The sequence below is a fragment of the Olea europaea genome, unplaced genomic scaffold (assembly GCF_002742605.1).
Source record: "Olea europaea var. sylvestris unplaced genomic scaffold, O_europaea_v1 scaffold409, whole genome shotgun sequence".
NCBI classification, from domain to species: Eukaryota; Viridiplantae; Streptophyta; class Magnoliopsida; order Lamiales; family Oleaceae; genus Olea; species Olea europaea.
In genome coordinates, this window is record NW_019260595.1 from 451,105 (window position 1) to 466,755 (window position 15,651).

General features: G+C 35.4%; 1 protein-coding gene across 2 annotated transcripts; it reads right to left on the reverse strand.

Moving 5' to 3' along the window:
• Positions 1–3,789: 3,789 nt before the first annotated feature.
• On the reverse strand, positions 3,790–8,697 carry LOC111387558 (granule-bound starch synthase 1, chloroplastic/amyloplastic). 2 transcript variants are annotated; one of them, XM_023012126.1, is made up of 14 exons: positions 8,480–8,697; positions 7,238–7,597; positions 7,013–7,093; positions 6,829–6,927; positions 6,636–6,725; positions 6,111–6,174; positions 5,859–5,959; positions 5,650–5,759; positions 5,309–5,552; positions 5,000–5,176; positions 4,713–4,904; positions 4,530–4,616; positions 4,304–4,432; positions 3,790–4,226 (listed from the first exon to the last, which is right to left on the reverse strand). In XM_023012126.1, exons 2-14 carry the CDS (start codon positions 7,580–7,582, stop codon positions 4,110–4,112), a joined length of 1,836 nt encoding a protein of 611 aa, XP_022867894.1. In that variant the 5' UTR covers positions 7,583–7,597; positions 8,480–8,697; the 3' UTR covers positions 3,790–4,109. The 2 variants fall into 2 exon arrangements, with proteins under 2 accessions (XP_022867894.1, XP_022867895.1); XM_023012127.1 differs by lacking the exon at positions 8,480–8,697 and having other exon boundaries at positions 7,238–7,332; positions 7,412–7,597.
• Between the last annotated feature and the right edge of the window lie 6,954 nt (positions 8,698–15,651).

The window sequence follows — 15,651 nt, forward strand, 5'->3', positions numbered from 1 at the left end:
TTCGATAATTTTTAGGAATTTTTTTTCTTATTGTTACTTTTTCTTCTTGATAAATTAATTTTTAAAATAATCTAATACAATTTTTTGCATAAAAGAATTATTATTAAAAAAATTTACGTTAAAACCAAAAAAAAAAAAAACAAATTTGACGTCAAACAAAAAAGAATTAAAAAGGAAAAAAGAAATATTTTTTTTTAAAAAATACATTTTTAACACATACGTTTAATCTCCATTTAACTATTTTCGATATTTACTTAGATCATTCGATATCTCTACGATATAGTTCTCAAAATGAGTTTCGAGAGAATGAAACATTAACCGATTTGACTATCGTACAATCGTCGACGAATTTTTAAAGTTAACTTGTTATCGAAAATTTTGAAATAGGAATAATATTAAAAAAAAAATTTAAAATTTGAATTCAGACACTCCGCACAGCGCGGAGTGCTTGAATTCAAGCACTCCGAGCAGCACGGAGTGCTTCACTAAAATTTTTTTTTTCTTTTTTTTTTCTTACGGACTTATTTATTTTCTAAATTTATTATTATTATTTTTTTAATTTGGCTATAAGTTTTGCTACAGTTATCGAAATTGAGCCCATGACCCCAATTCAGAAAGCTCTTTTCGACACGCACGTCATGGCCATCTAGCTTCGCTTGGTGGACATCGTTTTCGAGATCAAATTTCGCCGTTTTCCCTTCCAAATCCCCAATTATAGTTTGACGTCAAATTTAAAAAATGCGTATAACTCGTCATTTTTTTTTAACGCAACATCTATAAAAAAATATATTGTCTATATTTTATCGAACTCGTTTCGAGAACTATATTATGGACTCATCGAATTGATCTAAATGAATATCGAAAATAGTTAAAGTTACATCAAACGCGTTTCTTAAAAAATTAAACAAAAAAAATATATTAATAGTATAATTAAAAAAATTAAAAAAAAAACTTGTCTGTGCAAAGTCAACAACTGTGGGCGCAAGTGACCATTAAGCCCTCAATGTATTAATTAGTGTAAGGTGGGATTTTCAATGGTAAAGTGGGAAAACAATGTAAGGAAGGGAAAAAAAAAAAAGGACAAACTATTGTAGCAAAATCGGATAAATTGGATTCAAGTGTGAAAACGACTGTGATATAAATGAACAGTACCAAAAGCCTCTCTTTTAATAGAGTAAAGAAATATTGGACAAAACTATTCACATGTGCTGGAGGTCTTAAAAATACCATTTGCTTTCTCACCTAACTCGCTATTGCTCTTGCTGCTTCACAATTTCATTCAACATTCTTTCTAAATGAACTGACAAATAGTAAAATATTTTCACAAGTTTTCATTTCAACAAGGACAAATACTTTGATTCGAATCATTAGATGGCCGGTATATAATACAAAAGTATAACAAGAAAAAGAGTTCTTAACATTGAGGAACTTCCCCTGGATAAAATTTATTTACTTTAGATGGAGGTGCTTAAAAGTAAATTCTCGAGTCCATTAAATGTCAAAATAAAGCTTAGCCTGTTGATCCCAAAGGCAACGCAAAGATTAAGACTAATGACATTGTATGAAATATGTAACAAGATCACAAAGATGAAACAAGATTTAAAATAAAGAAATCAAAGAGAGTTAAGGAAAATTACAACATAACAATTTTTGCTTGAACTAAACTGAAAGAAGAAACCACTTTTATAGGTATATATCATACCATAAAGATGAAAATAATGTGGAATAAGGAAATAATATATTTCCAATAAAATCACATGAAAATAAGGAAACAATTTTTTTCCCTAATTTGGGTCATAAACTCAACAATCTCCACCTAGACCCAAATTTCGGTGCAACGAACGAAAGTCTAAAATTTCTTCATCTGGCAACTGCATCGAAATAATTGAACTTTTCTAAATAGTAACAAAAACTCTCCATCAAAAAAATCTTCCTCTGCACCGTGTCAACAAACGACACCCGAACCCTACTCCCGGATTCCCAAAATGCCACCAAGCAATTACTGTTGACCAAACAAAGTCGAATCATACCTTATAGCAGAAAACCACACCAAATGCCTAATTAGAAGGACTCTTGCTAGAACTGTTACCTTCAACGATCCCGAAAAGCACTACTGATATCATTGTACCTACGCTCTATGAGTCCAACCCTAACAATTAAACACAATGTATCCGTTGAAATTGGTGGCCAAGCGGAATCACTAATGTTCCCTTGAGCAATGTTCTGAATCGATCTTGAGCTCGTCACAAGAGGTACTTATACCAAACTGAATATACATCACGGTACTGAAATTGTTCAGATATCTCTGAAATGGTTTTATGATTTCATGCAAGATGTACAACTAAGACTTCTTCGTTCTCTTCAATACAACTTGGACTCCCCTCCGGACCTTCAAGACTCCACCACCACCAAATAATATATACCCTTTTGAATTCAGGGTACACAGTGAGATGAGATTCCTTTTCAGGTCCAGAACATGTCGAACTTGATCAATTGTTCTAACATTCCCATCCTACAATCTTAATCTGATTCGACCGATTCCATCAACACGTCAAGACTAGTCTTTCCCATCACAACTCCACTTTGCTTAACAGTCTCATATGTCTGAAAAAAAATTTCGATTGGAACACAAATGATGCGAATATGTCAAAACGAGAATCCACTCCCGTCAGGTTTAGACTCCACATCAGATACCACCACATCATATCACCACCATTCGAAAAATCCTCGGTAACATTAGTCTTGTCCAAATTGCATGATTGCCCCCTATGATTTGCAACTAAATTACCTTTAACCTTCAACTTATAGCAATCTTTATTAACATGTCTTTCCTCGTGCAGTAGAAACAGTACAGATTGCTAAAGTTCGTCCTCAATCGCCTCCTCCATCGATCACTATGAGATATCAAAGCTTCATCATCTCTTGATGTAGCTCCAACCAAATGCTTCATCTTTTCTTTTAATAATAGAGCATCAGAGATATTCTCAATGGTCAAAAGTATCACGACTGTACAAAGCTGTGTCCTTAAACACGAATAAGAGGCTGCAACGAACACAACAGGATCAAGGCCAGATCATCCTCGTTGTACTTAACATCTAATGTCTCTAAATCTGCAACTATTTCTGTGAACACAATAATGTGGTCTTCTATTGACTCTCCTTCCGCTATACGATGGGAATACACTTTTTACTTTAGAGCCAATTTGCTAGTGAGACTTTTAGTCATGCATAACTGCTCCAGTTTCAACCACAAAGTAGCGACTATTTTCTCCTTCAAGATGCCGTACAGAATATTATTGGATAAATAAAGATGAATATGCGATAAAGCCTTCCGATCCCTCGGTTGTTTCTCCTTCATTATCCAATTAACTGGCATCTTTTCAAAATCCAACAACGCATCGTCCAAATCCAACTACGCCAAAAATAATCCTCATCTTTACTTGCCATGAAGAAAACCTTATATTACGATCTAACAGCGGATATCATATTTGAATGTAGCCATTTCTAAAAAATCACAATCAATTCACGAAGAACCTGCAGCCTATCTCTGATACCACTTTCTAATCCCAAAGGCGATGCAAGGATTAAGACTAATGATGTTGTATGAAATATGTAACAATATAAAGAGAAAACAATGTTTTATTATAACAATATAAAGATAAAATTACAACACAACAATTTTTGCTTGAACTAAATTGAAAGAAGATATCACTATTTATAAGTACATACCATATCATAAAGATAGAAATAATGTGAAATAAGGAAATAATATATTTCCAATAAAATCACATGAAAATAAGGAAACAATTTTTTCCACGTGAAAATAAGAAAACAATTTTTTTCCTTAATTTGGGTCATAAACCCAACATAGCCTTTGTAGTTAGGATTCATTACTTTTAGCACTTGCTATCTAGAACCACACCTCCGGCCCATCGTCACGAGCACCATACACAAAATATTTCATTTGATAATCGCCGACTCTAGAATACTACTTGATAACAAAAAAAAAAAAAAAAAGAATAATCAGAAACCGTTTTATACTGTGTAATTCACTTGACACCCCGTCACTTTGTCGAGCCTGGACTAGAGGTTCATGAAACATATAAGCCTTCAAGGGGTGGCAACGTTTTCCTTGGAAAGTGGAGCAATTTCTTCTCCTTCAATTCCAGGTTCACTGTTAACGGCACCTAAGCTCAGCAGCATCAGTTCCCAGTTCTTCGCAGGGCCCTATACGAAGACAATGAGTTAGGAAACATATTTATTCCACACTTGTCCCATATACAGAAGCTTCGATAAATGTCTACCTTCCAGGAAAGATCCTGTGACATGCAATTTTTGATCATTTCTCTGAAAGCAAGTGTACCATAGACTGCAAGAGCTCTGCCGACAGCCGCAACTATCTTAAGCACATCAGCAGGGTCGACTTTGGAGCACTGATCATACAAAGAGGAGTCATTTAGTATCCTATAGTGAAAGTAGTTCATGTGTTCTAACAAATTATGAATGGAGAGAAAATGTTGAGTTACATACTTCAACATTGAAATCTCCCATTTGGATCCCAGTAAATCCTTCTTTCACAGTGTCAACAAGACCACCAGTTGAAGCACAGATGGGTATCTGATTCACACAGTTTTAATATTAAAAACAGATCCAGATTGAACAAATAAAATCACAAATAAACATTTGTGAAGTGGAAAAATCTAATGTCCTTACAGTTCCATATCGCATAGCGTGCAACTGGATGAGACCACAAGGTTCAAATCTACTTGGGATTAACATGAAATCAGCACCAGCAATGATCATGTGAGCCAAGGGAACATTGAATTTTGCCACTCCTCTAGCTTTATCAGGATACAACACCTCGAGCTGTTTAATCTGCTGCTCGAATCTTTTCTTGCCAGTTCCCTGATAGAATAGAACTTGTCAATTTAGTTCAATCTCTGTTTATGTCAAAACAGACACCCAGACATTGAAGCTTAAGGATTTCATTTACAACTTACAAGTATTATTATCTGCACATTCATTCCAATAAACTTAGGGATGGCAGCAGTGAGAATATCAGAGCCTTTTTGCTCTTCGAGTCTTCCAATAAATCCAATCACAGGAATGTTCTTGTCCACTGGCAATCCAACTGCTGCTTGAAGAGCTTCCTTCAACAAAGACTTCGCATTCATAACCTGTACGCCATACATGTAAATGCTTTTCAGGACAGAGGACTCTAAATTGTCACCGAAAGGTTATTAAAAATGTGCAAAAATCTCTCGTCTCTTAGCCTGGATGGTAAGTACTAAGAAGTAGAAAGTTCTTACAGTTGTGATATCGTAGTGGACATCAATGTATTTATCAGTTGAAGGATTCCACTCTTGGGTATCCATGCCATTTATGATGCCAGTTATGCCAGTCCTACGAATGATGTTGTCCAATTCTACACCCTTTTCAACTCCAGAAACAAGTTCCTGGGCATAGTAAGGGCTCACCGTAAAAACCCGGTCTGATTCTAAAATTCCAGCCTTCATCCAGTTAATTTTCCTTCCCTTCACCGGCTTCTCATACCTGCAACCAATAATGACATGCATGCCTGTTAAACAATTTGACCAGTAATCAACAAATTCTTCAGTTTTGTACCAATTCTATAGGTCATGGCTCATACCCATCAATGAACTCGAAGGAATTTTTGTAGCTGTCGGGCAGACCGAGAAGAGAAAAGTCCGAAAACGCAAACCTTCCCTGGTATGCAATGTTGTGGATGCAGAAAGCAACCTGGAACCATTTCAGTCCAACGTCAGAATGGAAACACCAGCTTAATTCTGTAACATTTTCTTGTGATGTGTAGTCGAGCAAATATAATATGCATCTTACCTTGGCATTCATGTAGATTCCTCTAGATTGGTACATGGTCTTTAAGTAGCATGGAAGTAGAGCTGTGTGCCAATCATTGGCAATGAAGATAACATCTTCCCCTGGGGACAAGAAATATCAAATACAGGTACCAATCTCATTGTTTTCACATGTTACAAGCAGATTTTTTTTTATTTTTTTATTTATTATTATTATTATTTATTTATTTATTTATTATTATTATTTTTTTTCTAAATATGCCTTTTCAAATACCATATGGCCCTGAGAAATATTTGCTGCTGGTTAAATTCAGAACTCTTGGTGCCATCAAAGCTGCCTGAAAGCGAAAACTATAAAAGTGATCAGGACCCAGAACCCGTGATATCCAATTCAAATGCATAAGCAAACATAGGAAGGAATAATATATGGGGACCGAGATGAATATTTTTATGCCGAATATGAAGAAAATGGAAACAAAAAACCTAGACTTATTGGCTTGGTGGTGAAAAGAAATGTACATGAACCCAGGTTGGCTATATTTACTTGGTGTGCCAACGGAAAATTGTTCGAACAGGCAGGATCTAGATTTACAGCAAATTGTCTTTCTCCACATTCCTTTTCCATATCTGTACAAAAACCTAGAAAGCCCCTTAACGGTCATATGATTTTTTTTTTCACAAATTTGGAACGAGAGATGCCACAACAAGATTCCAGTTAGCATTCTTAAAACCTGCAGTGTTCCTAACAGATACAAGTGGTTGAAAATTTTTCATGGCATTAAACTACGGAAAAACTCACCTGACATAACAAGCTGAAGCGTTGTTGGTTGTCCTTGTAATCTGTTCCAGCATTAGGACCATAAATCTTTGATCCAGTTTTTCCCCAAACCTGTGGAAGTACAAAGATAAAAAGAAAGATTCAAGTCAAAGTTGTCATTACATGATACAATTTGGCTATCCGCTAGAACACTATAAATTCACAGCATAAACACCTTCTCCAGGAACATTGGATGATCAACAAAAACACGGTCGACTCCACGTTTATAGCAGTGGAAAAGGCGAACAATCTCAATTCTGCCTCCTACTTCTATCTGCGGTAAAATGTTTTAATTTGATTATACCTCTAGAATCTAGAAAAAGGTAATTTACAAATTGCAAGACATTTTCCCAGTGTACCTCAACAAGCACACCAGTGTCCCAAGCATCTTTGTATTGGTCATAACGCAGTGACACAGTCATCACCCGGTGCCCATTGGCCTATGGAAATAAAAGCAGTGATCATGTTAGCTAGACAAATTCATCCTACAAGCTAGCTATTTGTCCAATTCCTTCATAAATAATTTTTTTTTTTTTTAAATGACTAATTCATTTGTTTTTGCAAGAAGTGATAATGATGCTTACTGCCATGGCTGGTGGCAACCCTCCAAGAACGTCACCTAGCCCACCAGTTTTGCTCCATGGACCAACCTCAGAGGCTACAAAGACCAAGTTCATCCCTGTACCACATATAATGGTTCCAGACGGTCCGTCAGCTTTGGCTTTTTTTACCATGCTCTTGGATTGCTTTGCAGTTACCTTTGCATTGGTTTTCAATTGGAGCGTATCATCCGTGTTCATCGATCTTAACCCATTGTGAGTCACAATTTGGTTTCTCAGGCTTACCTGTGCCAAGTTTGGTTTACTCTCAACTGAAGTTGCTCCACCGTGGACATGTGACACAAAGTGTGAAGCGGTTACAGTTGCCATAGTTGACACCTCACTCTAAATCCAAGGAGAGAAAAACAGCAGTTAGTGCAAATGCAATAGAAACTAAACTGAAGTTTCTACTTCCGAGACATCCGCATTTAGCTCAAAGACTAAACTTCAAATTCCACAGAGTCAAATCCAGTAGCTAAACTTGGAATTTAAAAAAGAGAAGGGGATTGTGCTATATGTACATAACAATTTAGATAATGGTTTACCATAAAAATCTCATCAATCAAATAACTTCCACACTTACATTTTGACACATCATCATTATATAAAACATTATGTACAAGAAGCATTTTCCCCAAAAAAAAAGGCATGCCTTGCCTTAACGTTAGTTTTTAATTCCTCTACACCAAAGCTTTATTATCAAAACTCAGATTTTATTTAACTTAGTGTTAGAAATAATTTAAGAACCACAAGAAGTTGGTTTTACTGAGCAGAAAAGGTACTATCAAAACAAAAGGTGTTTCTTACTAACAGCAATACTTATTAGAGTTGGAATCACAAGTTTATTCTCTTTTATATAGAAAAGTGAACAAAAGGGAAAAATCAAAAATAAATATAAACTTACCCAGACCAACCAGATCAGAGCTCATAAAAAAAATTAAATGACCTAAACTCTGTGCAATTATATTATTGAACCACGAAAACCATGTAGAACTGATTCAATAGCTAAATTATCACCGGAAAGGAGAAGGAAGAAAAACAAAAATAATAATCAACGTACCGATAAGTGATAACCTACTACAATAGCTCAATTATGAGTCCATTAAAAGCTTAGACTCAGAAAATCGCATAAATTTTCTGAATACAGTTAAGTAAAGCGAGAAAAATTAGCAACAGATTCTATTTTGAATAATCTACCGAAAATCAGTTAGTAAACAGAATTCTTACCAGGTCACAGCAAACTCAGAGAGAGCTGTACGTGCAAATGGCAATGGTTTGCAGGTTTGGTGCTGTGAATTGAAATGCAGTGAAGCGTCCTCATTTGTAGTGCGTGGAAGCGGATCCTACAATGACAAGTGGCATCGGAAGATGGGCTTAATCACCTCAAAAATTGTTTCGCGGCAATAATCACATGAAATGAAATGCATCACTGAGAATACACTCGAAATTTGAGGCAGAAATTTGAGGCATTTGAATGAAGGGGTTAAAGTTTTTTTTCCGCAATAAAGCTATTAGTATGGGAAAAATTTAACAGAACTTTTACGGACACTAACGTGACAAAATGTAAGTGGATTGCTTATCTTCTTCTTTTTTCTTGTAGCATGATTCTTTTTTTCGAGTGAATCAACGTCGACACATTAAGTCGTTGGTTAGAAATTTATACGGGTCAGGCATGGGCCCTACTTAGGTAAAAGCCTAGAGCTTAAAAACTAAAAGGTTGAACCCCAGTTTTAAGGGTCCCTCGTCACCTCGTCCCTAGAGTATCGTGAGTGAGGTTAATAGCGAGATGTGTCCCAACAAGATAGGGAACAAGAGCTGCATGTACACTGGTGCTCATAAAGAGTTCCAATTCATGTTTCAAGAATCGAACCCTCACACTGCGACTATCAACAAGAACGAGTATACCTCACTCTTGTCCTTTACACCACTGTGATATGTTTATGGAACTTAGTACCATGTTTATGTATGAAATAACTTATTCACCAATTATTTATCTAAATTTTAACGTCCACGAGTTTAATTCTCGGCACTCATTGTCCCACTTGCGTGTATAATCGTCCACTTGTAAACTAATGGTCATAGAAATATCCTTAATATTTATTTAAAGGAAAATAAATTTACGATCAACATCTTCTGAAACCCTTGATAAATGATGTACATGAAAATAAAAGGCGAATATTTTGAGAACCCTTTATTTAAATTTACGATTTCATATTGTCATAGAAAAATATCACAAGTTGACATCAATCCCCTTGTAGTTTGAATTTTATTTTGTAGATGTGGGGGTGGAAATGGATGTGGACCCACACTGGCAGCTGCTCTCATGCTTGCAAGCTACAGGATTGCTGTAATTTGTTATTTTATGAAATTGTGACACAAATGGGTTTGTTTATAGCAGTCGGTTGAGGACAATCAACAAAACTAGATGGATTAATAAGCAAAAAGTATTTTAAACCACAATCATGTTACAAATTCAGATAGGATATATGTTAACACGTGATTGGACAATTTAAAAAATTAAAATAAAAATATCCAATCATTTTATGACTCATTGGTTTGACTCTTCACTCCATGTGTTTCAATTTGGCTGAGTGGCTTTATTCTTTAAACCATGTACCATTAGTTTAGAGCGACGATTGTCGAGCACAACTTTTTTTATCTTTTCAAGAAGAAATACTACCTCAATCCAATAAAGGTAAGTTCAATTTCTTTATTTGTAAGTCTCAAATTATAGGTCACTTTTTAATATCTTACTATTTAATGAATCTTTTTATTAACAAATAAACTAAGTCTATTTAAATCATTATTTTTATGGAGGAGTATATTAGGAATGTGTAAGAAAAAAATTTATATATTTCACTATATTAATTATATTCTCTTAATTTGTATGAAAATAGAAATAAACATATTTTTATGAGACAGAGGTAGTATGCCAAAAGTATTTCCTAGCCTTTGAAGCCCTTCCATGCAGCATTATCAAACCCAAATCGGACCGACAAGTTTTATTCAAAAATTCTCGAATCGCTGATTGGTCCAATCCAGGTGACTGAAATGATAACATATGCAAGTTACCCATTAACAACTAGTCAACCCAATCTTAAATGAACAGATAGACTAGAATTTTTCATAAAGACAAGGGAAACCCCTTTTTTCACATTCGGTGTGAAATTAAAAAGTGAAAACCCTCCATTCTTCTCTAGCCATATTCGTCTGTCTGCAATCCTCCCAACTTGTTTGAGCTCTTTGTTTCCCATAATGCATCTTGTAATAATTATTTTGTTGAAGAATATGTGTGGAATCGGATCTAGGACACTACACAGTACTTCAACTTTTAAAATTATCAAGTTCACGTTCCAGACAATTTACTAATTTGACTTTACATGCGAAATTGACTAATTAAAGCAACAAGTCACTTTTAATTAGTTTTCTAGATGATTATACATACAAGTCAATTTTTCCTACGTTTGAATACCGCAATAATAATACAGAAAGCAGTAAAAACACAAGATTTGTTGACGGAGAAACCTAACCTGGGAAAAATTTCATGACCAAGCCAGTTACCTCCACTATAGACAATTAGGGATACAGTGCGATTCCAGCCTAGCAATTTCCACTAGTTCGAGCTATTGTAATTCCAGTAATCCCCAAGATCTGTTGTCAATCTTCCAATCTCATGATCTACTACCGTAAATGCTGTATAGCCACTCCACTAGACTTCCGATCTACCTCCTGCAGCCTCTAAGATCTGCTATCTTCTTCCAGTCTCCTGATCTTATACCAATTGTCTCTTCCAAATGGAATTTCAAGAACTTCATGTTCTTGTGTTTTTCCTGCGCTTGAAATCCACCTCTCTCGATCCCCAATGAAATAATCCTTTCCTCAAAGAATTAAGGAAGCCAGGTGTTTTGGATTCTCCAAACTTTAATGTTTTTTCAAAACTTGGTTGCCGGATCACAAGATCAATATGAATGGATCAATGTTTGAAGCACTTCTTAGATCTTTCAAAATATGTTGTGAAGATGAAGCACAATGTAGCAACCTTTAGAATTTCTCCATGACTTGTATATTTACAGTTGGGGGTGAATAGGTGTCATGGGCTATGTAAAATTCTTCAAAATCGCAACATAGGGTGTAGCCATGTAACATTGTCGCTCGAACAACAACTCGACGAAAAGCGATCGACAGCTTTTTGCTCGAATGACGCAGGGACGACAAGCGAGCGATGAGCTTGCTGTTTTTAACGCTCGAGCAACAACTTGACAAGTAACTAGCAAAAATCCAACGAGTTTTCTACGTTGTTCTAAACTCAAACCCTACCCTAAACCATCTATACAAATTGCAACCCAAGTACTTGACTATTTACACATGATGAATGAAGTCATTTTTGTTAATAGAATTGCCAATTACAATATTGGACCTAACAATCTCCCATTTTGTCATTCTGTGATAAAACTATACAAATTAAGTCTGGACTTGAAAACAAATAAACTAGTCTACCTAGTATACCCAATCACTGAATCTCGCATTCCTTGTTAAACACGTTCCCTGAAGTCCAAAACTCACATACCCAATGTAAAAGCATGTGATACGAGAAATGTAACAAATAAAGCACTTAATCACAAATCAATATGCTAGTTTGAGACGTGACATTAATGTCAATCAAAACACCAACCGAAAAACATCACTAAACATCAAAACTCAAGCAACAATGGACATGATATAAAATGCAATGCAATGCTCCCTCTACTGCAAACTAATAAATTTTATGTAGTAATACTAAGTATTTATGTCTCCCCAATTACCCCTAGACATAAAATGCAAAAATATCAAATGCAATGCAAACACTTTCTTCCTATGTATATGCTCTTTATTCTCTCTCCCCCTATGTATATGTTCGTTATTCTCTCTTCCCAGTCCTTATTTCTTTCCCTCTTTTTGTCACAAATGCTGAAGGGAATGATATCAAATTCAATTAGAGCAACAACATATAACCACTTAAAAATGCAATAGATAGCATGCAGAAGTATAATTAACAAGTAGTAAACCTCCCCACGTACTGATTTTAAGTCAGAATGGAGTAAATAATATAAGTGACACGTGTGTATAAAGTGTCATTAATCCAATACAAGCAAAACTCCAAACTTTAATTTTGTGAAAAAGGACATGCTAATCATTGTCAATAAATATATTCTCCTACTTATGCATTAGTACCTATACTTATTATTTTCATTTTTCTCCCCCTAACTTTGAGCATTAATATTTTTCAAATTTTCACATTTTTTTAGCTCATTATATTTTTTTCACATTTTTCAAACTCATTCATTTTTCATCTTAAATGTAGGTTCTTCTCTATTAGGCAACTAACGTGACCTTTGTAGTTAGTTTTAAGCCAATTAACCTAAGTCAGTTGATAATAGGCACCGGGTTTTAAGAAACTCCGCAGGCTTAATTATTCGAGTCAAATAGGCCCTGAAGAAAAACATTAAGATATTGAGCTTTTATATGATGCGGGAATATTTTTGTGCTTAGATCTAAGAAATTCGATCAATTCATGTTCAAAGTCACCCTATTATCATGTGACAACCATCCCAAATCTCACACACGTAGTAGAGACCCACTAACAGTTTCATAGTGTGTGCCGTACAGATGGTACATGAAGACACTTATACTAAGTACTCCACAATAACCTAAGCAAGCAACGAAATTTATGCTACTTTTTAACAGTTTTACCTATACATGATTACAACTTGCAAGTTCAAGAATTATATATATCATGCTGTAGTGAAAGTTTCCATTCTCCCAAATTTTTGTATTTTTTTTTCTTTTTCAAAAATGAATGTACCATACACAAAGAAAAAAGAAAAAAAGTTCCAAGCACACAAAATAAAGCAAAATATGTATGCACCAATGCAAATCAATGAAAATGCACATATATGAAACCAAAAACAAATTAAAAGAAACATACAAATCCAGGGAATGCATTCATAAATTATATGACGGTTAAGAACAAGCATGCATCAAAGATACCTAATCAATTAAGTATATGAGTGCTCTTTCCCTTACGATGATCGTGATTTACTTCAATATTTTGCATATCGCTCTTCTTCACCCATATCTGTCTAATGGGAGAGCAGTTCCCAGACAGTTGTGTTACCAATTTGGTCAAACAATTCACCTGATCAATAAGGAATCTAATATGACCAACAGACTTTTTATTTCTATTGAAGTTCATATTTCTATTTTTGTTCAGGTATTGATGACATCTAGAGCGTATATGACCTAACTCTCCATAGCGATAGCATGTATGGATAAACCTAAGACCAATGTTATGTGAACGCTAACGTCTATTCCTAGGTTGGCGGGTCTTACACTGTCTCATAGACCTCTATCCTACAAATCCATTATCTTTAGGTTCAGAGTTAGGCACATGTTTAGATTAGTCTGTGGGTGGGACAAATATGGTTTTAGACGTGCTAGCAACATCATGATCTTTTCTCTTGTATCCTAGACCTCCCTTATTTTCAGCCGGCTTGTCCATTCTTAGAATGTTATCTAACTTTGACGAACCACTGGTGAAGGCAAGCAGTTGAGACTTAGAATGCTCCAAATCACTCACGAGGTTCATAACCTGGATTTCTAAAGTTTCATTCTTGGTGATCAGCTCACTGACTTTTCTAGAAGACCTCTCAAGCTCACGGGTGAGATTAGTAACCTAAAACTCTAAAGAAGATTCCTTAATGTACGGGACTAACTTCTTTTTCTCCACTTGAAGCTCCTTAACCGTCGTACTTAAGGCTTTGTTCTTATTGAGAATCTTAAAACTCTCCCGATACATTTTCTCATATGCCTCTTGGATATCTTCCTCGCTTTCAGATTCTCCTTCAGTTTTCCCACCACTATCTAAGTCTTTATCTCTCTCACTCTTTTGGTCAGATCCACTCTTAACCCTAGCAACGAAGGCTACATATTTTTCACTTTCCTTACAAGTGGATTTTTCAATCTGATTATCTGAGCTAGATTCATCATCAGTGAGAGTAGTATTGCCTTTTCCACAACTCTCCTAGTACTAGTGCATTCATTCCTCACATGACCGAAACCTTGACAGTTATGACATCTTATTGGTTTCGATCTTCCCCTAAATTCACTCGGGCCACCTCTTTGTCTTTCTTGAGGCTTCTTCTTATTCTTAAATATTTTTTGGAATTTCTTAGTTAGGTCGGCCAACTCCTCATCATTGGGTGAATCTGAATCAGAAGATTCGGTCCGGTTATTCCTCACTAATTTCAAGGCCAAAAGCTTCTCTTTAACGAGTTTATCTAAGGTCAGCCGTAGGTCTGGAGGGATCCAATTAACTTTTCCACCTTAATAGTATCTATGTCCTTACTTTCCTCAATCGCCGTGACTTAGGCCTAAAACGCTCGGGTTAGACTCTAAGAATTTTTCTCACTATCTTAGGCTTGAGAATTTTTTCTCCTAGGTTGAAGGTAGAATTTACTCTGTCATTTATGCTCGCGTAGAAGACATTAAAAGTCTTATCATCTCTCATCCTGCTTTATTCAAACCTAGTGGTCAGCATTTGCAACTTCGAATTCTTAACCGTTTGAGTTTCATCATGTGTAGTTTCTAAGATATCCCAAATTTTTTTCGCAACCTCACACATAGACACTCTCCTAAACTTTTCTAGGGAAACGATCATAAATAGGGCATGTAAGGCTTTGCTATTCCAATCACATCTATTTGTTCAGCCTTAGACCAGTTTTCTATGTGGTGGGAGTGACAAGATTATTAACCATAGTACTAGGAGCAGACCAACCGTTAACTACACTCAACCAAATTCTCTCATTCGTAGATTTCAAAAATGCCCTAATCCTAACTTTCCAATATGAGTAATTGCTACTGTCAAAATAGGGCAAGACAGTCAACAAGGTACTCATCTAGACAATGTAAGGTCACGACATGCAATTCAGCTCTAATACCACTTGTGAAATCGGGTTCGGGAGCAACGCACTACTTCAACTTTAAAATCACCAAGTTTAAGTTCCAGACAATTTATTAGTTTGACCTTATGTACATAATTGACTAATTAAAGCCACAAGTCAATTTTAATTAATTTTCTAGATGATTATACATACAAGTCAAATTTCCCTAAGTTTGAATACCGTATATGGAAAGCTGTAAAAACACAAGATTTGTTGACGTAGAAACCTAATGTGTGAAAAACTTTGGGACAAAGTCAGTTACCTCCACTATAAACAATTATGGATACGATGCGATTTCAATCTAGCAACTTCCACTAGTTCTAACTGTTGTAATTCTTGTAATCTCTAAGATTTGCTGTCAATCTTCCAATCTCATGATCTATTGCCGTAGATATTGTCTAGCCACTCCATTAGACTTCC